This window comes from Hemitrygon akajei, chromosome 21 (genome assembly GCF_048418815.1).
Source record: "Hemitrygon akajei chromosome 21, sHemAka1.3, whole genome shotgun sequence".
Classification (NCBI taxonomy): Eukaryota; Metazoa; Chordata; class Chondrichthyes; order Myliobatiformes; family Dasyatidae; genus Hemitrygon; species Hemitrygon akajei.
The window spans coordinates 10,982,748-11,008,830 of record NC_133144.1 but is presented as its reverse complement, the minus strand read 5'-3'; the positions used below and the strand labels follow the sequence as shown (position 1 = coordinate 11,008,830).

At 45.8% G+C, this 26,083-nt stretch overlaps 1 protein-coding gene across 3 annotated transcripts in view; it reads left to right on the top strand.

Annotated features, from left to right (window-relative positions):
• The first annotated feature begins 7,955 nt into the window (after positions 1-7,955).
• Positions 7,956-26,083, top strand: part of LOC140714081 (creatine kinase U-type, mitochondrial-like) — a 39,710-nt gene continuing 21,582 nt past the window's right edge. Inside the window, exons 1-3 of one of the 3 annotated variants that reach the window (XM_073024799.1) lie at positions 7,956-8,160; positions 10,028-10,198; positions 24,378-24,576. In XM_073024799.1, the coding sequence (XP_072880900.1) occupies positions 10,050-10,198; positions 24,378-24,576 (348 nt within the window). In that variant the 5' untranslated portion in view covers positions 7,956-8,160; positions 10,028-10,049. Of the gene's footprint in view, positions 8,161-8,455; positions 8,480-9,353; positions 9,487-10,027; positions 10,199-24,377; positions 24,577-26,083 lie in introns of those variants that run through there. The other 2 variants (XM_073024797.1, XM_073024798.1) reach the window with 2 other exon arrangements.

Below are 26,083 nucleotides of genomic sequence, written 5' to 3'. Positions count from 1 at the left end.
AGTGCCGGCTGCTCACTTTGGTCTCACCTGCTGCTTTTGTCTCCAGGACTCAAAAGAGGCTGAAGGGCTCTGGGTCTCTGCTGTACGCCTGAGTCCCTCAGTCGCAGAGGGCGGTGGCTCACTTGTGTGCGTAAGCACCCAGCGGGCGGCTCTCTGCCTCAAGGCCTGTCCACCCAGCACCCTCCGAGCAGACCATCGCCAGTAACGGACTTTCTTCTCCCGGGAAATCGCCTGCAGGAGGGAAGGCAGCTCCCAGCGGTGAGCGTTAACCGCGCCGCTCTGCGGGAACAGCCTTGGTTTCGCTGGGAGCTGCTGAAAGTCTGTGATTTGGTTGCATCCAGTCATGGTGCACCTACGCCCACACCAGCAAGGGGCAGTGCTCTGGCTGTGAGGTGGACTGGTCCCCATTCCGTCATGGTGGGTATCGGGAAGGCTTGTCAGTCTGTGTTAACCCCCACTCAGCCGGAATTGTTTGTAGGACCCAAAGGCCCAGGATGTCTGTCAGGAGAGGGTCCCACATAACATGAGCCATCTTGCATGGATGGCCACCATGCTGTTTTGCGCTGCGCTGAGGTAGTCCTTACGTGAGTTGCTCATTCACACCTTTCACTTCCTCGTCAGTTTGAAGAGACTGGGGAGATGAGGTTAGTTCACAAATAGAGAAAGCTAGTAGACAGTGTGTGATGGAGGATAGGCAGGTGATAGAGAAGGGGAGCAGTCAGTAGAATGAGTTGCAAAATGTCCACTGCATTAACCAGCTGAGCAGGTTAATTCGACATTTCAAGTTTTGATTTGGGAGGTCTGATGAATACATGTCTCACAAGTTTCAGGCTGAGCACACAATTCGTTACAAAGATCAACAAGTTTAGGGCTGTGTCTCCTGTCACTCTTCAAACAAACTACAGCACACCTTGTCTAAGTAACAAAGCAACTGCTTAAACTGATATAAAAAACAAACAGTTAAACAAGAGGAGTGAGAGGTGTGTCCTGCACTGAAAACTGGAGTACGTGATCAGTTTGAAGTTTCTTTTCTATGAAAAGATGTGCTGGCATTGGAGAGGGCCCAAAGGAGGTTCATGAGAATGATTCCAGGAATGAAAGAGTTAACATAGGAGGAGTGTTTGTTGGCTCTGGGCCTGTACTTGCTGGAGTTTAGAAGCTTGAGGGCAGATACCATTGAAACTTGCCAAATAATGAAAGGCCTAGATAGAGTGGATGTGGAAAGGATGTTTCCTAGAGTGGGAGAGCTAGGTAGAAAGCTGAAAAGCTGGCTCTCCTTGTCGTAATTACTGGATTGCTGCCTGCGTATGAGGTTAAGAATAGGAAGATTTGGCAGATAACTGTGTGGCTGAGGAATTGGTGCAGGGGGCAGAGTTTCAGATTTCTTCATCATTGGGATCTCTTCTGGGGAAGATATGACCTGTATAAAAGAGGGAGGTTACACCTGAACCCGAGGGGGACCAATATCCTTGCGGTCAGGTTCGCTAGAACTGTTGGGGAGGGTTTAAACTAATTTGGCATGAGGATTCGGCCAAATTAGAGTGATAGAGGGCTGAGGATGGGACAGTTGGTACACAAGCAGAGTCAGTGTGTAATGAGACTGTGAAGACGGACTGGATGAGGAAAGGGCAAAATTGTAGTCAGTAGAATGAGTTGCAGTGTCACAAGGGGACAAAATAGAAAGGATGATGAATACAGAATTGAAGGTGTTATATTTGAATGCACGCAACATATGGAGATGATCTTTTAGTGCAATTAGAGATCAGCAGGTATGACACTGTGGGGATCACCGAGATGTGGCTGAAAGAAGATTATAGATGGGAGCTTAACATCTAAGGATATCCATTGTATCGAAAGGACAGGCAGGTAGGTAGATGGGGTGGCTCTGTTGGTAAAAAATGAAATCAAATCCTTGGAATGAGGGTCGGAAGATTTAGAATCATTGTGGGTAGAGTTAAGGAACAGTATGGTAAAAAAAAAACCCTGATAGGAGTTATATACGGGCATCCGAACAGTAGCCAGGATGTGGGCTATAAATTACAACAGGAAATAGAAAATGCATGTCAAAAGGGCAATGTTACAATAGTTATGGGGGAGCTTCAATGGTGCTGATTTTAGATCCTGAGAGAGAATTTGTAAAATGCCTACTAGATGGTTTTTTAGAACAGATTGTGGTTGAGCCCACTAGGGATCAGCTATTCTGGATTGGGTGTAGTAGTGTTAACTTTGGGGGAGCTTAAGGTAAAGGAACCCTTAGGGTACAGTGAACATAATATGATAGAATTTCTACTGCAATTTGAGAGGGGGAATTGGGAGGGAGAAGTTAAAGTCAAATGTATCAGTATTACAGTGGAGTAAAGGGAATTACAGAGGCATGAGAAAGGATGGCCAAAGTTGATTGGAAGGGAACACTAGCAAGGACGATGGCACAGCAGCAAAGGCTGGAGTTTCTGGGAGCAATTCAGAAAGCACAGGATAGATCTCAAACAAGAAGTATTCCAAAGATAAGGTGACATAACTGTGGCTGACAAGGGAAGCCAACAGCAGCATAAAACCAAAAATTAGAGAGAAGCTAGAGGATTGAGAAGCTTTTAAAAACCAACAGAAGGTAACTAAAAATGACACAAGGAGGGAAAAGATGAAATATGAAGGTAAGCTAACCAATGATATCAAAAAAGATTTGAAAAGTTTTTTCAGATATATAACAATAAAAGAGAAGTGAGAGTAGCTATCAGACCACTGGAAAATGACACTGGAGATCTAGAAATCGGGGGCCAAGGAAAGGTGGATAAACTGGATAAGTATTTCAAAGTTCAAAAGTTCAAAGTAAATTTATTATCAAAGTACATATCAAGCCTGAGGTCCATTTCCTTGCAGCCATACTCAATAAAAGTCTATAACCATAACCAGAGTGCAGAAGACAACAAACTGTGCAGATGATAACACTGAAGAATTTAAAGTTGCTGACCCTCTCTACCTCTGATGAGCACTGGTTTGTGGACCTCTGGTTTCCTTCTTCAGAAGTCAATAATCAACTCCTGGATCTTGCTGACATTGAGTAAGAGGTTGTTGTTATGGCAGCACTCAGGGAAGAAGTGGGTGCAGTTGCAGTTACCAGGGAGAAGGTGCTTGGGAAGCTGAAAGGTCTGAGGGTAGATAAGTCACCTGGACCAGATGGACCACACCCCAGAATTTTGAAAGAGGTAGGTTGAAGAGACTGTGGAGGCATCAGTAATGATCTTTCAAGAATCACTAGATCCTGGCATAGTTCTGGAACACTGGAAAATTGCAATTGTCACTTCATTCTTCAAGAAGGGAGGGAGGCAGAAGAAAAGGAAATTACTGGCCAGTTAGCCTGACCTCAATGGTTGGGAAAGTATTGGGGCCGATTGTTAAGGATGAGATTTCCAGGTACTTGGTGGCACATGATAAAATAGGAGAAAGAGTGCATGGTTTCCTTAAGGGAAAACCTTGCCTGATAAATCCGTTGGAACTTTTTGAGGAAATTACAAGCAGGATAGGCAAAGGAGAATCAGTGGAAGGTGTGTACTTAGAATTTAAGAAGGTGCAGCACATGAGTCTTCTTAGCAAGACAACAGCCCATGGTATTACAGGAAAGATACTAGCATGGAGAGAACATTGGCTGACTGTCAGGAGGCAAAGAATGGGAATAAAGGGAGCATATTCTGAATGGCTGCTGGTAATTGTGACCACTTATTTTTTTGTTGTGTACGTCAATGATTTGGATGACAGAATTGATGGTCTTGTGGCCAAGTTTGAAGGTGGTATGAAGATAGGTGGAGGGGCAGGTAGTGTTTGAGGAAGCAGGGAGGCAAGGAATGGACAAATGGAATACAATGTCAGGAGGTGTATGGTCATGCACTTAGGTTAAAGGAACAAAAGTATAGACTATTTTCTAAACAGGGAGAAAATTTTAAAAATCCAAGGTGCAAAGGGACTTAGGAGTCCTCGTGCAGGATTCTCCAAAGTTTAACTTGCAGGTTGAGTCGGTGGTGAGGAAGACAAATGCAATGTTAGCATTCATTTCGAGAGGTCTAGATATAAACAAGGGGCTTTGTAATGCACTGGTGAGGCCTTCCTTGGTGTACTGTGAGCAGTTTTGACCCCTTAGCTGAGAAAGACTGTGCTGACATTGGAAAGGGTTCAAAGAAAGTTCACCGAAATGATTCCAGGAATGAAAGGCTGATCATATGAGGAGTGTTTGATGGCTCTGGTTCTGTACTCACTGGAATTTAGAAGAATGAGGGAGGATCTCATTGAAACCTATCAAATGTAGCAAGGCCTAGATAGAATGGATGTGGAGAGGATGTTTCCTGTAGTAGGGGAGTCTAGGACCAGAGGGCACAACCTCAGAATAGAGGGACATCCATTTAGAATGGAAATGAGGAATTTCTTAAGCCAGATCTTGGTGAATCTGTGGAATTCATTGCCACAAGCATCTGTGGAAACCAGGTCATTGGGTGTATTTAAGGTGGAGATTGATAGATTCTAGTTAAGTCAGGGCATGCAAGGTTACAGGGAGAAGGTAGGGCATGAAAGGGTTACAGAGCATGCAAGGTTACAGGGAGAGGGTAGGGCATGAAAGGGTTACAGAACATGCAAGGTTACAGGGAGAAGGTAGGGCATGAAAGGGTTACAGAGCATGCAAGGTTACAGGGAGAGGGTAGGGCATGAAAGGGTTAGAGCATGCAAGGTTACAGGGAGAAGGTAGGGCATGAAAGGGTTACAGAGCATGCAAGGTTACAGGGAGAGGGTAGGGCATGAAAGGGTTAGAGCATGCAAGGTTACAGGGAGAAGGTAGGGCATGAAAGGGTTACAGAACATGCAAGGTTACAGGGAGAAGGTAGGGCATGAAAGGGTTACAGAGCATGCAAGGTTACAGGGAGAGGGTAGGGCATGAAAGGGTTACAGAGCATACAAGGTTACAGGGAGAAGGTAGGGCATGAAAGGGTTACAGGGAGAGGGTAGGGCATGAAAGGGTTACAGAACATGCAAGGTTACAGGGAGAGGGTAGGGCATGAAAGGGTTACAGAGCATGCAAGGTTACAGGGAGAGGGTAGGGCATGAAAGGGTTACAGAACATGCAAGGTTACAGGGAGAAGGTAGGGCATGAAAGGGTTACAGAGCATGCAAGGTTACAGGGAGAGGGTAGGGCATGAAAGGGTTAGAGCATGCAAGGTTACAGGGAGAAGGTAGGGCATGAAAGGGTTACAGAACATGCAAGGTTACAGGGAGAAGGTAGGGCATGAAAGGGTTACAGAGCATGCAAGGTTACAGGGAGAGGGTAGGGCATGAAAGGGTTACAGAGCATACAAGGTTACAGGGAGAAGGTAGGGCATGAAAGGGTTACAGGGAGAGGGTAGGGCATGAAAGGGTTACAGAACATGCAAGGTTACAGGGAGAGGGTAGGGCATGAAAGGGTTAGAGCATGCAAGGTTACAGGGAGAAGGTAGGGCATGAAAGGGTTACAGAACATGCAAGGTTACAGGGAGAAGGTAGGGCATGAAAGGGTTACAGAGCATGCAAGGTTACAGGGAGAGGGTAGGGCATGAAAGGGTTACAGAACATGCAAGGTTACAGGGAGAAGGTAGGGCATGAAAGGGTTACAGAGCATGCAAGGTTACAGGGAGAGGGTAGGGCATGAAAGGGTTAGAGCATGCAAGGTTACAGGGAGAAGGTAGGGCATGAAAGGGTTACAGAACATGCAAGGTTACAGGGAGAAGGTAGGGCATGAAAGGGTTACAGAGCATGCAAGGTTACAGGGAGAGGGTAGGGCATGAAAGGGTTACAGAGCATACAAGGTTACAGGGAGAAGGTAGGGCATGAAAGGGTTACAGGGAGAGGGTAGGGCATGAAAGGGTTACAGAACATGCAAGGTTACAGGGAGAGGGTAGGGCATGAAAGGGTTACAGAGCATGCAAGGTTACAGGGAGAGGGTAGGGCATGAAAGGGTTACAGGGAGAGGGTAGGGCATGAAAGGGTTACAGAGCATGCAAGGTTACAGGGAGAAGGTAGGGCATGAAAGGGTTACAGAGCATGCAAGGTTACAGGGAGAGGGTAGGGCATGAAAGGGTTACAGAGCATACAAGGTTACAGGGAGAAGGTAGGGCATGAAAGGGTTACAGGGAGAGGGTAGGGCATGAAAGGGTTACAGAACATGCAAGGTTACAGGGAGAGGGTAGGGCATGAAAGGGTTACAGAGCATGCAAGGTTACAGGGAGAGGGTAGGGCATGAAAGGGTTACAGAGCATGCAAGGTTACAGGGAGAAAGTAGGCCATGAAAGGGTTACAGAGCATGCAAGGTTACAGGGAGAGGGTAGGGCATGAAAGGGTTACAGAACATGCAAGGTTACAGGGAGAGGGTAGGGCATGAAAGGGTTACAGAGCATGCAAGGTTACAGGGAGAAAGTAGGCCATGAAAGGGTTACAGAGCATGCAAGGTTACAGGGAGAGGGTAGGGCATGAAAGGGTTACAGAGCATGCAAGGTTACAGGGAGAGGGCAGGGCATGAAAGGGTTACAGAGCATGCAAGGTTACAGGGAGAGGGTAGGGCATGAAAGGGTTACAGAGCATGCAAGGTTACAGGGAGAGGGTAGGGCATGAAAGGGTTACAGAGCATGCAAGGTTACAGGGAGAGGGTAGGGCATGAAAGGGTTACAGAGCATGCAAGGTTACAGGGAGAGGGTAGGGCATGAAAGGGTTACAGAGCATGCAAGGTTACAGGGAGAGGGTAGGGCATGAAAGGGTTACAGAGCATGCAAGGTTACAGGGAGAAGGCAGGAAAATGGGGTTGAGAAGGAAATAGATCAGCCATGGAGCAAATTCAATGGGTCAAATGGCCTAATTCTGCTCCTATGTCTTATGGAGGAACTTGACTGCACTGGAGGGAGTACAGGTGAGATTCACCAAGATATTACTAGGAATGGAGGACCTTAGCTATGGGGGGTGGGGGGAATGGAGATTGGATAGAACATAGAAAGAACATGGAGCATTACAGCACAGAACAGGACCTTTGGATACAGGGTAGGCTGGGCGAGCCTGAGAGGCAATGTGATGGTATACATATTTATAAGAGGCATTGATACAATAGATAATCAAAATATCTTTACCATGGAAGGGGTATGAAAAACATAAGTGCATAGTTTTCAGTGAGAGGGATGAGTTTTAAGGGGACCTGAGGAATTTTTTTTTATACATAGAGTTTTTGAAATCTGGAACACACTACCAGACCATAAGACGATAAAATATATATGCAGAATTAGGCCACTCGGCCCATCGAGCCTGTTCCACCATTCCATCATGCCAAATTTATTTTCTCTCTCAACCCCATTCTCCTGCCTTCTCTCTTATTAATCAAGAACCCACCAACCTTCACTTTAAATATACTCAATAACTTGGCCTCCATAGCCGTCTGTGGTGATGAATTCCACGGGGTCACCACCCTCTGGCTAAAGGAATTCCTCCTCATCTCTGTTGTAAATGAGAGTCGTCCCCTCCTGAGGTTGTGCCTTCTGGTCCTAGTCCAGAGGAGGTGGTGGAATCTGACACAATCGCAATATCTAAGCGACATTTAGACATGCGCTTAAGCAAACAAGAAGTGGAGAATTCTGTCCTCATGCAGGCAAATGGGATTCGTGTAGATAGCCAAAATGTCGGTACGAACATAATGGGACAAAAAGCCCAATTTTCCTGCTGTAACACTCCCCGACTCTGCGATTCTGCTAATGGCATTGTCATAGCATGCCCGTGCTTGTTTACAGTCTACTTATAAAGCTGAGGAGATAATTTTTAACTTATTTTATATAATTCTTTATTCATTATAGTTGTTGAATGTTGCTTTGGGTTGCACGTCGCGCCAGCGCGCCCACATCAGATTCCTAGTCCATGTAAAATTATCTGGTAAATAGAGTTGATCCTCGATCCTAATTACTTCAATTGGCAGGAGACGTTGAAGGAAAGTCGGGAGCATATGACGTTGGAAGAATAATCCATTGTGAAAGAAAGCAGATCTGGTTGCCAACTCAAACACGGAAACCCAGGTGATATTATCATCAATCCGATTGGAGCAAGGTAACAGGACCTCTCCCTTCTTCCCGTCCTCGCGGATCGCTCGGCATTCAAGCTCAATATTCTCCTGCGGTGAGATTTTTTCATAGTGAGATTGATCATTCCTTGAATATAAAATGTTTGGTTAACCCGGCGTTGTATTCTCATTGATGTAGAGTTGCTTCACTTCTGAAATTTGTGTTCTGACAATTTATTCCTTGGCTGGTAGGCTGTACTGCCATCTTAAACACTTACACCTGATCTCTTGGTGTAAAAATAGCAGCCAAGCATCGGTAACTGGTGCAGTGATGGCTGGGGATATGACCACATGGAGACATACAAAGCAGAAAGAAGCTACTTGGCTTGTCACACCTGCGCCCTTTCTTCGTAAATGCTCCTCAATTTTGATTAGGTAAATTTAAACTGTTAATCTGCGTTAGACTGCCGAAACATTCAACACCCACAGGAACAAGCAGTGGTGGAATGTGCCGGTACACGCTGCCTCACTCGGCTGTATTTGCAGTCTGCTGTCTTTTGCACATTGCTCGTCCTGTCGGGGTCGGTCTTTCACTGACTCAGATGTCTTTCTTGTTCCTATTGTGAATGTCCGTAAGAAAATGGCTCTCCGGGTTGTATGCGGCCGTCTCGCATGGGGGAGGGAGGGGGGCCACCGCACAAGATCGAAGTAAGTTGCAGAAACTCGTAAAATTAGTCAACTCTGTCTTGGATCCTAGCCTCCGTAGTATCCAAGACACCTTAAAGGAGCAGCGCCTTAGGAAGTCGGCGTCCATTATTAAGGATCCCCACCACCCCGGACTTGCCCTCTTCTCACTGTTACCATCAGGTAGGAGGTACAGAAGCCTGAAGGCACACACTCAGCGATTCCGGAACAGCTTCTTCCCCTCTGCCATCCGATTCCGAAATGGACATTGAACCTGTGAACACTACCTCACTACTTTTCATTTTGCCCTACTTGTTTTAACCGAACTATTTAATAAACTTCCATATACTTACTGTAACTCCGTTTTGCCTCTATATTTATTTATCATGTATTTCATTGCACTGCTGCCGTAAAGTTAACTAATTTCACGACATATGTCGGTGATATTAAACTTGATTCTGATATGGTGACGTGTACTTTGATAATAAATTTACTTTGAATCTTTGAAAAGATTGAGTTTTTGAATATACTCCCTCTTGCCCACGCAGTATATGTAAATGCATGCAGTAAACGCAAGTAGGTGTGTGGGACAGTCGATGTATACAGAACGTTTGGTGTGGCGGATTGGTGGGTTCAGAAGGCGAATTCGAGCTTCTTCCCCCGGGGTGTGAGACTTCTGAACAACCTCTGGCATTGTTTATTGATATGTCACTTTATGCCCGCTTGCATATCTACAGAATAAACACGGGATTCTGCAGGTGCTGGAAATTCCAGAGCGACACACACAAAACGCTGGAGGAACTCCGCAGGTCTGTGGAAATGAATAAACAGCATTAGTCCTAATGAAGGGTCTTGGCCCAGAACGTCAGCTGCTTATTCATTTCCACGCATGTTGGCTGACCTGCTGAGTTCCTCCAGCATTCTGTGCGTGTTTCAGCTACAGAATACTTTTTTTATTTGTTAAAATTATTGTGATATGTACACTGTGTTTTTGCACCTTGGTCCGGTGGGGGGGGATTTTATTTAATTATCTGTATATACGTGCACGGCTAAATTATTATCGACTTGAAATGGGGAGGGGGGTGGACATCTCACATTTTCGACCCGGTGCAGGGAGGCGGGATGGGTGTTGGGTATCGCTCCCGTCCTCGGATCCGTAGGCTCCAAATTGGTGGGAGCTTGACTGCGGTATTTTAGTGCGCAAGCTGTTCTAATCGCCAGCCGCGTGAGTCTGCATTCTCATCACGCTCGCTCGCTCCAGCCACTGATACCAATCTCTCGCTAACCGGCTTTCCACAGGTTCGTGACACTCGCTCTGAAAATGGCCAGCACTTTCTCCCGGGTCCTCACCAACAGGAAGACGAGCGGAATCCTAACCCTGGTAGGAGCCGGCTCCCTGGCGGCCGGTTACCTACTGACCAAGGATGGCCTGAAGGCAGGGACCGACAAGAGGAAACTCTACCCCGCCAGGTAACGAGACAATGGGAGGGGGCAGAGGGCGCAGAGTAAGCGGTCGGTGGATCGATAATAATTCTTTGCCGAGATCATTCCCCCGATAGATATCTGACGGTTGCTGGAGCGGTCTTTGTGTTCAGTTCCCATTGCCGCACACTGCCCGTTAAGTATTAGACTTTACTTGAACCGCTACCCCAAGGTCACCCGAACGCTGTACCAGTACAGTCTATGTCCCCGGCTCCTCACCCAGACCGACAGGAGAATTCTACTCCGGGCAGCGCCGAGATATGAATCTAATGTCGCAGCGTCCACCGCAATTTAACTAATTTCCAAATTGATTCGGAGAATGGCTGGGACTGAACGCTAATCATTAGAGGGCCCGCTCTGTGAAGGGTTGCAAGTGAAATAACTTCCCTTTTTAACCCTCTGTTTCCCTGCTAACGCGGCGGACGCGTGAATCAGACTTCTGGGGTCTGTCTGCGGGCAATCAGGCACCGACAAACGGAAGGGCTGGAATTCATTTCTGGGAAAAATGCGGGAATTGGGGTAAAGTCTGTTTCAGCTCAGTTTTGGGCCCTTTGTCTGAGAAACGGCTTAGGAGAGGGTCCAACGGGGGGTCGCGGGATCTGATCCAGTACTTGCTGGAGTTGAGAAGCATGGGGAGTCTCATTCAAACCTATGAATATTGAAAGGCCTATATACAGTGGATGTGGAGAGAATGTTTCCGGAAGTGGGGAAGTCTAGGACAAGAGGGCACAGCCTCAGAATAGAGGGAAGTTCCTTTAGAAGAAAGATGAGGAGGAATTTCTTAAGCTGGAGGGTGGTGAATCTGTGGAATTCATTGCCACTGACCCATGTCATTGGGCTTATTTAAAGCAGAGGTTGATATGTTCTTGATTAGCAAGGGAGTTCAAGATTATAGGTAAAAGACAGGGGAATGGGGTTGAAGGGGATAATAAATCAGCCATGATGGGATGGCAGAGTCAAGTTGATGGGCCGAGTGGCCTAATTCTGCTCCTTTGTCTTGTCTCCTATGGCGACCTAGGCCATCAGTGAGTTTGGGAGTGGATTAGAAAAAGGATGAGTTGGGATCATGAACAGTGGAGTTACTTAGCACCGGAGAGGGGTAGGGAGAGTTCTCCACAGCAGGCTACCCACAAACCTACATTGCAATTGATACATTTCTCTGCAGCGCACACAAATTGCAGGAGGAGGTCAGCAGGTCAGACAGCATGTAGGCCGGGGAATGATTCTGTCTGAGACCCTTCCTCAGGACTGGAATGGAGGTAGGTGGGAGGAGAAGGAGGAAGAGAAATGCAACCCACAGCAATGAAGTTTCAGCTTTTACACCTGTACCGTGCAGTTTGATCTAATTATAGTTCACATAAAAAGAATCTTTGGAGAGCCGTAGATGGTGGGACACTGGTGATGGCCCAGTGCATCACGCCATCTGTTGATTAATTCCAAACACAAAAACATTTGCCTATTTGATTGGCTACTGTTCTTGAATGATTATAAGGTTACTGGCAGATTACAGAGCTTAATGCCAGGTTAATGCTGTTGGATTTATCCCACATCAAAGAACAGATGAGCAAGCTGTTGAAAAGAACATGGATGTTCGTGGGTCACCTACTGTAGAAAACCCTCCCCTGCCCCTCTCTTTCTGCCATTGCTACATTCCCCCACCTTCTAAATCTGGCTTCCTCCCCTTCTGTTCCAGTCCTGATGAGAGGTCTCGGCCCAAAATGTTGACTGTTTATTCCTCTCCATTGATGCTGTTTGATCTGCTGAGTTCCTTCAGTGTTTTATGTGTGTGGCTTTAGATTTCCAGCACCTACAGAATCTCTTGTGTTTATGATGATTTATTACTTTGTGAAAGGATAAAAGCAGGAATATTGTCTTATCTAGACCTTGGCAAGAAAATGGGAATAAAGTCTGGGCAATAATCAGAGTAAGGCAGATAAGTACCGAGAAATAGCAGATGGAGTTTAACCTGCTGCTGCTACGTCGACTCAGGCCTAGGAGCCCAGCGTTGGGCAAACCTGGCCATATGTAAAGCATTGCACTTTGGTAGGTCAAATGTAAAGAGACTGTTAACGGGATTTTGGGGTCCAAGTTCATAGCTCCCTGAAAGTGGCTGCACGGGTTGATGGGTGGCTAAGAGGTCATATGGAATATTTGCCCTTATTAGTTGAGGCATTGAGTTCAAAAGTCAGGAAGTCATGTTGCAACTTTATAAAAGCCTGGTTGGGTTGCCTCTGGTGTATCACGTTCAGTTCCAGTCACCCCATTAGAAGAAGGAAGTGGAGGCTTTGGAGAGGGCGCAGAAGAGGTTTACCAGGATGTTGCCCGGATTAGAGGACATGTGCTATCACGAGAGGTTGGGCAAATGCATTGTTTTCTCTGGAGTGGTCGAGGCTGAGGGGTGATCTGACAGAGGTTTATAAGATTTTGAGCAGCATAGATAGAGTAGATAGGGAGTATCTTTTCCCCAGGGATGAAATGTTTAATACTAGAGGGCATGTGTTTAAGGTGAGGGGGGTGATTTCAAAGGAGATGTGAGGGGCAAGTTTTTTTTTAACACGGAGTGGTGGGTGACAGGAATGCACTGCCTGGGGTGGTGGTAAAGCAGGTTTATGGGGCTTTTAAGAAACATTTAGTAAGGCAGATGAATGTAATCAATCGATAGGTACATTTAATGTCAGAGAAATGTATAAAATGTACATCGTGAGATTCTTCTTTTTTGCAAACATCCACGAAAACAGAGGAGTGCCCCAAAGAATGAATGACAGTTAAATGTCAGAACCGCAAAGCCACCCCAGCTCCCTCCTCCCACGCGCAGGCAGCAGTGAAGCGATGATCCCCCGACCCCCACCAGCAAAGAAACATCTGCACCCTCCTCCAAACACACAAGCGTGCAGCAAAGCATCAATAAAGACACAAGCTTGCAGTACCCCAAAGACTACTCGTTCACCCGGTATTCGACATCCCACAGGCTCTCTCTCTGTCTCCCTAATAAGGGAAAAAGAAGTGTCTCTGTTTCACAGTGAGAGGGGAGATATAACAAAACAACTCTCCGATTTATGGTGTTAAAAGTTTATTGTGTCGCTTTTTCCGAGCTCTGTGCCCAAACAACTCGGGTCTCTGGACACGCAGCCAGCAGCCTTTCGATCTTCTGTCTCCCACGATGCACCAGGCAGCAACACTGACCTCGAGCCACGAAAATCCGGCACCCTGAAGGCGCGCTCGTCTACCAGGCCGCATCCTTGGTACATTGAAAAGCAGCCGGTATTGAGGCCCCAAGACCAGGCCCCATTTCCCCAAAAAACCGAAGTCAGCGTGTAACTCCGGTCAGCGTCAGCGTCTTCAAAAGAACCTTGAAAGGGAAAAAAAATATCAAAGGTAGAAAGAGAGCTGTTTCCAAAGATGCAAGCTAAGGAGTCGCCGTTAGGTGCCATTGTCCTCCTAAGCTCCTCCCATAGTGGAATATGGAGGGATTGTGGACTTCGTGTAGGCAGAAGAGATTAGTCAGCCATTTGATTGGCCAAAGGGCCTGTTCCTGTGTTGGACTGTTCTATGTTCTAAGGACGGTGGCTGTGACTGAAGGTCACAGGAAGGAGATATCTCCTATTGCACAACAAATCTTTATTTCTTGAGGAGAACTGCCAAGTGTTCACATCCTTATTGAGCTGAGTTCTCAAATGAAACAAAGCATGCCATAAAACAGCAGACTAATCTTTAGTGACCTGAGGCGGCACAGTAGAACAGTGGTTAGCGTAATGCTGTAACAGCACCAGTGACCTAGGTTCTTTTCCTGCTGCTGTCTGTATGGAGTCTGTACGTTCTCCCCATGATTGCCTGGGTTTCCTCCCACATTCCAAAGACATGCGGGTTCATAGATTAATTGGTCACATGGGTGTAATTGGACAGCATGGGGTTGTTGGGCCAGAAGGGGCTGTTTGAATGTCTAAATAAATAACGCAGGAGATATGAGATTGAGGAAATCAGAGGTTAAAGGTGAGGCTGCCATACTTGAGAAACAAAAGTTGCTGACCAGATTTGTCTGAGGAATTGTACCTTAGATAATTATAAGAAATAAGATTATCCTGATGTTATCAGTTGGCATGTGACAGGTGAGGGTCCATTGCTGCAAGTATTACACTTGCAGAGGGAATGCAAGTTGGCCATAGGCTCATTTTTTTCAAGGTTGTCATAGCTGTGGGTTTGAGCTCCCACTGCATATTAAACGCTCCCAAAGGTGTGCATCTCAATAGCCTCTGACAACCAAGTCCAGTTCCTGGCCATAAGCCAAGAGGAACCATTTCTACTGACAGGAGAAGGGGCAAAGGCAGTTTACTGGCGCCTGAAAACCAGTCATTTGGGTAGCTGGGGCTCATCAGCCATGGGGAGAAGCTCATCTAGGGGAAGGAAAACTCTGATCTCAAACTTCTGCCTTGGAACTATACCCAACCATATGGAAGACTTCAGGAAAAAACCCCGAGGAAAGATCTGGAGCTAGAGTCCCATGTCGAGTTCAACGCTGATTGGCAACACTTACAATGCCACTGGTGCCAAATTGTATTGGTCTCTGTCGTTCCACCACTGAATCATGGTGAAGGATGGTTGTTGTTGGGAGCTGAATGTCCAAGGTTACAGGTTGTATCAAAGGAACAGGAAGGTAGGAAGATGGCATGGCCTGGCTCTGCTGGTAAAGAATGGCTTCAAATCAGTAAAAGGATGTGACATAGGATCGGAAGATGTTAAATCCTTATGGGTTGAGTTAAGAAATTGCAAGGGTAAAAGAACCCTGATGGTAGTTCTATACCACCGACAGTAAAATCCCAACAGTAGCTGGGATGTGGACCACAGATTACAACAGGAAATAGAAAAGGCTTGTCAACGTTATGGTAGTCATAGGAGATTTCAACGTGCAAGGTCAATTGGGAAAATCAGGTTGGTAATGGCTCTCAAGAGAGTGAGTTTGTTGAATGCCTGTGAAATGGCCTTTTAGTGCAGTTTGTTGTTGACCCGACTAGCTATACTGGATTGGGTGTTATGCAATGAACCAGATGTGATTAGGGAGCTTAAGGTAAAGGAACCCTAAGGAGTCAGTGATCGCAATATAATTGTGTTCAACTTTAAATTTGATAGGGAAAAAGTAAAGTCTAATGTAGCAATATTTCAGTGGAGTGAAAGAAATGACAGTGGTTTGAGAGAGGAGTTGACCAAAGTAAATTGGAAGGAGATGCTGGCAGGGATGACAGCAGAGCAGCGATGGTGTGAGTTTCTGGGGGGAAAAAAATGAGGAAGGTGCAGGATAGATGAATTCAAAAATCAAATAAATGCTCAAGTGGCAAATTAGTACAACCATGGCTGACAAGGGAAGTCAAAGCTCATGTATAAGCAAAAGAGATGGCATACAACAAAGCAGAAATTAGACCATAAGATTGTAAGACATAGGAACAGAATTAGGCCATTTGGAAGATTGAGTCTGCTCCTCCATTCAATCATGGCTGATCCACATTTCCCCTCCACCCCATTCCCCAGCCCACTCCCCAGCCTTCTCCCCATATCCTTTAATGCCATGTCCAATCAAGAACTGATTAAGCTCTTCCTTAAATACAGTCGGCCCTCCTTATGCGTGGATTCAACCAACCGCAGATCGGGAAAACCCGGAAGTTCTCTCTCCAGCCCTCGTTGTTTGAGCACGTACAGACTATTTTTTCTTGTCATTATTCCCTAAACAATACAGTATAACAACTATTTACATAGCATTTACATTGTAGTAGGTATTACAAGTAATCTAGAAATGACTTAAAGGTACAAACAGTCCCCGGGTTATGAACGAGTTCCATTCCTGAGTCCGTCTTTAAGTCAGATTTGAAGTCGGAACAGGTACATCCAGTATTATTTAGCATCAGTTAGTCAAATGTTTTTCTTAGTATATAGTACATATTTTACCTTTCTATGCATATAAAACACTTAAGAATCATGTGTATTTCCATAATTTAACCACTGCATTGCTTAGTAATAATTGTAGCTTTCATCGGGGCAGGGCCTTTAACATGCTCCATTAAAATTGTTCCGATTGTTGGCCGACTGTAGCCTAACGCTTTTCCAATGACCGATGGCATTTCACCTCTTTCTGATCGCTTTATTACTTCCACTTTATTTTCAATCGTGATCGTGATTATTTTCGTGAACAGAAACACTGCGCATTCAGAGCTGCGTCGTAAGGTCCTAATGTCCACTGCACAGAGACATGTTAAATAAAGTCCGGGGTTCCGCTGGGTCCTAAAGACCACCGCACTGATGCATGTTAAATAAGGGACTTGAGCATCCGCGAATATTGGTATCCGCGGGGGGGGGGGGGGGGTCCCGGAACCAATTCCCCTGCGGATAAGGAGGGCCAACTTGTACATCCAATGACCTGACCTCCACAAATTCTCCACCCTCTGGCTAAAGAAATTTCTCAGCTTCTCTGTTTTAAATGGATGCCCCCCCCTCCCATCCTGAGACTGTGCCCTCTTGTCCTAGACTACACCACGGGAAACATCCTTTCCACATCTACGCTGTCTAGACCTTTCAACATTCAAAAGGTTTCAATGAGATTCCCCCCATCATACTTCTAGATTCCAGCGAGTAGAGACCCAGAGCCATCAAACAGTCCACGTATGACAACCCTTTCATTCCCAGAACCATCTTTGTGAACCTCCTCTGGACCCTCTCCAATGCCAGCACATCTTTTCTTCGATGAGGGGCCCAAAACTGTCCACAATATCCAAGGTGAGGCCTCCCCAGTGTCTTAAAAAGCCTCAGCATCACATCCCTGCTCCTGTATTCTGGTCCTTTTGAAATGAATGTCAACATTGCATTTGCCTTCCTCACCTCCAACTCTACCTGCAAGCTTACCTTCAGGGAGTTCCACACAAGGACTGCCAAGGCCTTTGTAGCTCAGATTTTTGGATTTTCTCCCCGTTTAGAGAATAGTCTGCACATTTATTTCTACTACCAAAATACATGACCATGAATTTTCCAACACTGTATTTCATTTGCCACTCTCTTGCCCATTCTCCTAATTTGTCCAAGTCCTTCTGAATCCTACCTGTTTCCTCAACTCTACCTGCCCCTCCACCAATCTTCGTATCATCTGCAAACTTGGCAACAAAGCCACCTATTCCATCATCTAAATCATTGATGTACAGCGTAAAAACAAGGGGTCCCAACACCGAACCCCTGCGGAACACCACTAGCCACTGGCCGCCAATCAACAAAGGATCATTTCATTCCCACTCGCTGCCTCCTACCAATCAGCCTGTGCTCTAAACATGCCAGTAGCTTTCCTGTAATACCTGGGCTAGCAGCCTCATGTGTGGCACCTTGTCAAAGCCCTTCTGAAAGTCCAAATATACAACATCCACTGCATCATGTGTGTACGTACGTGCCCCTAACTCCTGGTGGAGTCGTCGGGGCGCCGTCATGACCAGCTCTTTGCACCAATCTTTTTGGTGATTGCTCATCGTACGGCGTGTCTTGGGCGTCTGAAACTTGGCAGAGCCCAGCCCTCTCCAGGTTTTTTTTTACGAGGTCGAGTTGCCAGCTCAACATTCAACCCAGGCACGGATGGAGAGCGTGCAAGGGAGCCGTCCTCTTGCCCTGAAATCCAGCATTGATGCCATTACACCATCAGCCCTTATATCTATCTTACGTGTAATCTCAAAGAATTTCAACAGCTTTGTCAGGCAAGATTTTCCCTTAAGGAAATCATGTTGACTTTGTCCTATCTTAACCTGTGTCACCAAGTACTCCACAACCTCATCCTTAACAACTGACTCCAACATCTTCCCAACCACTGAGGTCAGGCTAACTGATCTATAATTTCCTTTCTGCTGCCTTCCTCCAAAGAGCGGAGTGACATTTGTAATTTTCCATTCCTCTGGCACCATGCCAGAGTCCAATGACTTTTGAAAGATTATTGCTAATGCCTCCACAATCTCTACCACTAACTCTTTCAGAACCCTAAGGTGCAGTTCATGTGGACCAGGTGACTTATGTACCTTTAGGTCTTTCAGCTTTTTGAGCACCTTCTCCCTTGTAATAGTAACTGCACTCACTTCTCTTCCCTCGCACCCTTCAACATCTGGCACACTACTAGTGTCTTCCACAGTGAAGACTGATGCAAAATAATCAGTTAGTTCATCTGCCATCTCTTTATTATTATTTCTGGGGATGGTGAATGATGACTGGGGATGAATGGGGGCGGACTGGTGGCTCCAGAGGTGTGGCACCTTGAAAGCTGATCCTATCCCCACCCCACCCTGCCCTCACCTCAGATCCCTAAAATCATGTATCCATTTTGCAAACAGACCACTGGTTAAACAGGTCAAGCCAGATTTACAGGTGATGGTGTCACCTGCAGGACTGTTTGGAAAGCACGGACTGGAGCACATTCCGGGAGGTGGCTGGCCTACGATCATCTCATCAACACTGATGAATATGCAGGATCTGTGAATGGCTTCATAGGAAAATGCATTAAGGACGTGACTGTGATTAAACTACCAGGGAAAATCACAAACCATGGCTGATCTTATCAACTCTGTGGACCTACCATCCACTGCCACCAACCTCATAGACCCCTTACCTCACAACTCCCATTTCTACCTTCTACCCAAGATCCATAAGCCTGCCTGTCAAAGTAGATCCTTATTTTCTGCTTGTTCCTGCCCCACCAAACTTACATCTGCACACCTCAATTCTGTTTCTTCCGCCCCCCCCATCAATGTGCAATTTTGTAAAATAAAACACTCGTATCTCTAGAGTGCCTTTCAAACCTCCAAGTTATCTCGAAACACTTTACAGTTAAAAACAAGCACACTCAAAACGCTGGAAGAACTCTGCAGGGTCAGGCAGCATCAATGGAGAAGAATAAACAGTTGTCATTACAGGTTGATACACTTCAGAACTATCACAGTAATTTTTAATGTGTAGTTAAGATTTGTTTAATATTAGCTTTATTGTCACACATACGTTGAAACGTTGGAATATAGAGCGACATGCATTTAACCCGTCCGAATGTGTGCTGGGACGCCATGCTTCTGGCACCAACGACTTGCTAACCCTGACCCTGTACACCTTTGGACTGTGGGAGGAAACCCGTGTGTCCGTGGGGAGGACGTGCAAACTCCTTACAGACAGCAGCACGGATTGAAGCCAGTGTGCTGGAGCTGTAATTGTGTTATGCTAAACGTGCTGCCCACTGACATCAACTGTTGTAATGTATCTAATCACTGCCAGAAATCTTTCACAAATAACCATCTCTGATCGAGCATGCACAGTCTGTGGCGCTAGCGTGCTTGCTTACTGTCCGTTATGCCGCTGGTGTTTAGGGCAGCGGTGAAGGTTCTCCATCCCTAATGGTGTTTAGGGTTTCCTTCATCGTGCCAGTAGCATACTCTCAGCATTATTGTCGGTGCTGCAGGTCTCGGGCGGAGACTCTAGAATACTGTCACACTCCCATATACAAAGATTCATCATTGTTGTTTCCATAACAGTTTCTTTTTAACCAGTCCTGTTTTGTTAGCTTTGAGCTGAACCACTCCCCCCCCCACCCCCACCAAACCTGGAGAACCGGTGGACCTCTCTTAGCCTGACCTCTGCTCTTTGACCTATTTGGCATGGGTGACTCCACCAAGAGCCAAAGTCCAGTCAACTTGGCTCTCTGGATCACTGAGGCACATAAGGTTGTGGTCCTCTTGGAGGTGTGATGAATATTGCAAAGTCAGTCCCCCACACTCCACGTCCCTACCCAACACATGTCCATCAATGGATGGTCTATCTTATCTGAGAGAGTCGATGGGATTTATCAGCATATTTAAAAGACAGCCACTCTGACAGAGAGCTTTTCCTCTAGCAGTGTACCAAAAGTGTCATACAGAATCAGCAGGATTTGGACAGATTGGAAGAATGAGCCAAGAAGTAGCAGCCATACTACAGTTTAGGGAAGTGTATAGCCAAGTAGTTTGGTAAAAGGAATAAAGGCATAGTCTATTTTCAAAACGGAGTGAATTCGGAACTCAGAAGTGCAAAGGAACTTGGAATTCCTTGTGCAGGATTCCCTAAAGTTTAACCTGCTGGTTGAGTCGGTAACAATGAAGGAAATGCAATGTTAGCATTCATTTCTAGAGGACTAGAATATAAAGACAAGGATATAATGCTAAGGCTTTTTAAGGCATTGTTCAGACTGCACTTGGAATATTGTGAGCAAATTTGGGCCCCTTGTCTAAGAAGAGATGTGCTGGTTTTGGGAGGGTCCAGAGAGGTTTATGAGAATTATCCTGGAAATGAAAGGGTTAATGTATAAGGAGTGTTGATGGCTCTGGGCCTGTACTCACTGGAGTTTAGAAGAATGAGGAGGGATCTTATTAAAACCTACTGAATATTGAAAGGCTTTGATAAGGTGGATGTGGAGAGGATGTTTCTAATAGTAGGGAAGTCTACGCACAGCCTCAGGATAGATAGATAGATACTTTATTCATCCCCATGGGGAAATTCAACATTTTTTCCAATGTCCCATACACTTGTTGTAGCAAAAACTCATTACATACAAATAATTACAAATAATATGATATGCATCTAAATCACTAACTCAAAAAGCATTAATAATAGCTTTAAAAAAAGTTCTTAAGTCCTGGCAGTTGAATTGTAAAGCCTAATGGCATTGGGGAGTATTGACCTCTTCATCCTGTCTGAGGAGCATTGCATCGACAGTAACCTGTCGCTGAAACTGCTTCTCTGTCTCTGGATGGTGCTATGTAGAGGATGTTCAGGGTTTTCCATAATTGACCGTAGCCTACTCAGCGCCCTTCGCTCAGCTACCGATGTTAAACTCTCCAGTACTTTGCCCACGACAGAGCCCGCCTTCCTTATCAGCTTATTAAGACGTGAGGCGTCCCTCTTCTTAATGCTTCCTCCCCAACACGCCACCACAAAGAAGAGGGCGCTCTCAACAACTGACCTATAGAACATCTTCAGCATCTCACTGCAGACATTGAATGACGCCAACCTTCTAAGGAAGTACAGTCGACTCTGTGCCTTCCTGCACAAGGCATCTGTGTTATCCCTTTACAACAGAAGTGAGGAGAAACTTCTGTGGCCAGAGGGCTAATCTATGGAATTCATTGTGATGGATGACTGTGGAGGCCAAGTCATTGAGTATATGTAAAGTGGAGGTTGAAAGGTTCTTGATTAGTAAGACTGTCATAGGTTAGGAGTGGGGGTAGCAGGGTAGGAATTATAAATCAACCATGATAGAATGGTGGAGTTGATGGGCCAAATGGCCTAATTCTGTTCCCAAGTCTTATGTTCTTAAAGTTGTGACCTGAAATCTTAGAATTGGGGCTTGCGGTCAGCAGGGAGGGGATTTCCTCGTAGCTAAGCTGCGGTCACACACGAGCTCAGGTCAGAGAATTATTTTTATTTTGGCAATACAGCACAAAGTTGGCTTTTCCAGCCCTTTGAGCCACACCACCCCGGCAACCCCACAACCCCTATTACCCCTCACCTAATCACAGGACAATTTACAATGACCATGGCCTGCTGAGATCCTCCAGCATTTTGTGTGTGTCACTTGGATTTCCAGCATCTGCAGATTTTCTCTTGTTTGTCCTTCCACAGGGAGGACGTGCAGAGACTCCTTACAGAATGGCTCTAGAATTGAACTCCTGAGCTGTAATAGTGTCACTCTAACTGCTATGTTACCATGGCGCCTGGGCAGGGTCATGGACAATATTGCTTTGAATTTACAGTTTGCTGATTGTGCAAACTAAAAACTGCTCAACAAAGGAGGAATTCTCAACAGAAATTGACAGAGTTAAGACAAAATTTGCAAGGACGATACCTGGACTTGAGGACCTGAGTAATAGTGAAAGGTTGAATAGGTTAGGACTTTATTCCCTAGAGCATATGATAATGAGGAGATATTTGATAGAGGGATGTACAATTATGAGGGGTATAGATAGGGTCAATGTAGGTAGTCTTTTTCCACTAAGGTTGGGTGAGACTAGAACTAGAGGTCAGAGGTTAAGGACGAAAGGTGAAATGTTTAAGGGGAAACGGGGGGAGTTTCTTCACTCAGAGGGTGGTGGGAGTGGGGAACGAGCTGCCAATGGTAGAGGTGGATGCAGGCTCAATTTCAACATTTAAGAGAAATTTGGATAGTTAGATGGATGGAAGGAGTATGGAGGGCTGAGGTCCGGGTGCAGGTTGATAGGACTCGGTAGATTAATAGCTCAGCATGGACTAGATGGGCCAAAGGGCCGGTTTCAGTGCTGTAGTGTTCTATGACTGAGAGTTCATGATTTATTCAACACAATGACTTTCATGGGCCATCCTGTGTTACTTCGGTGCTTACAAAAACTGCGGTCTTCTCTCCTCTTCTATCAAATTCCCTTCAGCCCTTTACCTATCACCTCCCAGCTTCTCACTCATCCCTCCTCCCCCACCCATAATCCTTCCCCCTCACCTGGTCTCACCTATCATCTGCAAGCTTGTACTTCTGCCCTCCCCCACCTTCTTACTCTGTCTTCTGCCCACTTCCTTTCCAGTCCTAATGAAAGCTATTGGCATGAAACGTCAACTATCTATTCCCTTCCATAGATGCTGCCTGACTTGCTGAGTTCCTCCAGCATTTTGTCTGACCTTCACCCCAGTCTACCAAAACAATCTGTGTAATTGGAGACTGTTCTCAGTCCCTGTGCTCACAACCAGCTATTGTCATCAACTTCTGTTGACTGCATCTAGTGCCCATTCCCACTACCATGTTTCACATGAACTCTGCACGTACGTGTGTGTGTGTGTGTGTGTGTGTGTGGAAAAGTGTGTGTCTGTGTCTGTCTGTCATTCAGTATGAAGATGCATCTCAGCAGTTTTAATTCACCGGTCCAAGCTTGGTTGAACAAGACCCTGAGAATCTACACATCCTGAATGAATCCCAATGATGACTTCAACTCTGAGTACAGTTTGCTGATGACACCATTGTCGTGGGCTGTATCAGAGGTGGTGATGAATCAGCAAACAGGAGGGAGAATGAAATTCTGGCTGAGTGGTGTCATAACAACAACCTCTCACTCAATTTCAGCAAGATCAAGTAGCTGGTTTTAGACTTCGGGAGGAGGAAACCAGAGGTCCATGATCAGGTCCTTATTGGAGGATCAGAGGTGGGGAGGGTTAGCAACTTTAAGTCCAGGACCTGTCCTGGGCCCAGTGTGTAAGTGCAATTACAATGAAAGCACAGCAGCTCTTCTACTTCCTTAGGAGTTTGCAGAGGTTCTAAAACTTTGACAAACTTCTATAGGAGTGTAGAAGAGAGTACTGTATATTGACTTGTTGCATCACAGCCTGGTATTGAAAAATCAATGTCCTTGAACGGAAACTCCTACAAAAAGTGGTGCAAACAGCCCAGTCCATCATGGGTAAAGCCCTCCCACCATTGAGCACATCTACATGAAATACTGTTGCAAGAAAGCAGCATCCATCAAACAAGGACCCCCACCACTCTCTTATCACTGCTGCCGTCAGGAAGAAGGTGGCACCAGAGCCTCAGGACTCACACTCCCAGGTTCAGGAACAGCTGATGCCCCTCAGCCATTAGGCTTTTGAGCCAGATGCGATAACTTCACTTGCCCCCTCACTGAACCGTTCCCAAAACCTGTGGACTCACTTTCAAGGACTCTTCATCTCATGTTCTCCATATTTATTGGTTATTTATTTATTTATGATTATTTCTTTTTGTATTTGCACAGTTTGTTGTTTTCTGCACTCTGTTTGAATGCCCTAGTTGGGCAGTCTTTTGTTGATTCTGTTATTGTTATTATCCAATAGATTTATCGAGTATGCCCACAAGAAAACACACTTCAGGGTTGTATATGGTGACATATACGTGCTTTGATAATAAAATTTACTTTGAACATTTTGAGCATCTATCCTGATGAATAAAATTTGTTAGTCAGATTCCCTTTCACCCACGGTGCCTCTTGGCATCTACAGCCTCCTCTCAGACATGTAGCATTATCGCCTCCTCCTTTGACTCCTTGATCTTCACTGATTATAGTCCTGTGAAGCACTTTCGGTGCCTCTGCTGTTTAAAGTCCTACAAAGATGTTGTGGTTGTGACATTCTTCTTCTTTACGTTCTCCAGTGCTGACTACCCCGACCTTCGAAAGCACAACAACTGCATGTCCTCCTGCCTGACCCCTGCAATATACGCCAGACTTCGGGACAAGACCACGCCCAATGGCTGGACACTGGATCAGTGCATCCAGACTGGGGTGGACAATCCTGGACACCCATTCATCAAGATCGTTGGCATGGTCGCAGGCGACGAGGAGTCCTATGAGGTAAAAGGAGAACTGTCTTCCACTGGATAGCTGGGCAGTGAGTGTGGATTTTGGGAGGGACACGTGTGGGCTTATGTCACTTGGTGTCAGACAAGTTTCTCCGGCACCTTCTGCATACTGAGGGCATCCCAAAGTATCTCACTATCACTGGAGCTCTTCGCGAGAAATCACTGTTGTCATGTGTTAAGTAAAAAAGTAAATTCAGTAAAGTAGTAAGAAGAGATTCAAACAAGAGGACACGATTTGAGAGTTCGGGGGCAAAAGTTTAAGGGTAACACGAGGGGGAATTTCTTTACTCAGAGAGTTGTAGCTGTGTGGAACGAGCTTCCAGTAGAAGTGGTAGAGGCAGGTTCGGTATTGTCATGTAAAGTAAAATTGGATAGGTATATGGACAGGAAAGGAATGGAGGGTTATGGGCTGAGTGCGGGCCAGTGGGACTAGGTGAGTGTAAGTGTCGGCACGGACTAGAAGGGCCGAGATTACCAGCATTTTGTGTGTGTTGTTGTTTGAATTTCCAGCATCTGCAGATTTCCTCGTGTTTGGCCTGTTTCTGTGCTGTAATTGTCATATGGTTATAAATCGTAATATATTAAGAAGGTGGAGGGATGGAGATACGTCTCTACCAAAGGAGGTGTAATGCGTTCCTTCCCTCCGCTAACCTGCAGGTCACCCTTGGGCAAGGTGTAGCACCTGCTCAGCCCCGTGATCAGGGTCACATGAAGCCATGGGAGCAGGTGGTGGTTGGTCGTATGAGCAGTTGGTGCGTATCACAAGTCCTGGTTATGCCACCACTGATGCCAGGCAGACAATTTCTGAAGAGTATTGGTAATGGCTGGGGTCACCCATCTTGTAAGGACACTGCCCAGAAGGATGGGCACAGTGGGGGGGAAAAAGAGCAAAATGGTGAGGTGGTGTTCATGGGTTCATTGTTCAAGAATGGGATTATGGTGGAGAAGAAGCTGTTCCTAAAGCTTTGAGAATATGTCTTTATGCTCCTGTACCTCCTCCCTGATGTTAGTAAAGACAAGAGGGCATGTCATGGGTGATGAGGGTCCTTAATGATTGTTGCCACCCTTTTGAGGCATTGTCTTCTGAAGATGACCTCGATGTTGGAGAGGCTAATACACATGATGGAGCTGGCTGAATTTGCATTCTCAATGAGGTCCCCAGTCAGCCTCTTTTATTCCAAGGAAACAAACTTAGTCACATCATAACTGAAGCACTCCGTCACAAATAACATCCTGGTGAACCTCCTCTGCACTCTCTCCAGAGCATCCATATCCTTCCTATGGGTCCTAGAACATTACAGCTCAGTACAGGCCCTTGGGAGCACAACATTGTGGCAACCTTTTAACCTACTCTAAGATCAATCTAACCCTTTTCTCCCTCCATTTTTCCATTATCCATGTGTCTTTCTAAGAGTTTCTTAAATATCCTGAATGTATCTACACTTACCACCAGCCCCAGCAGGGCATACATTGCACCCACTATACTATGTGCAAAACAA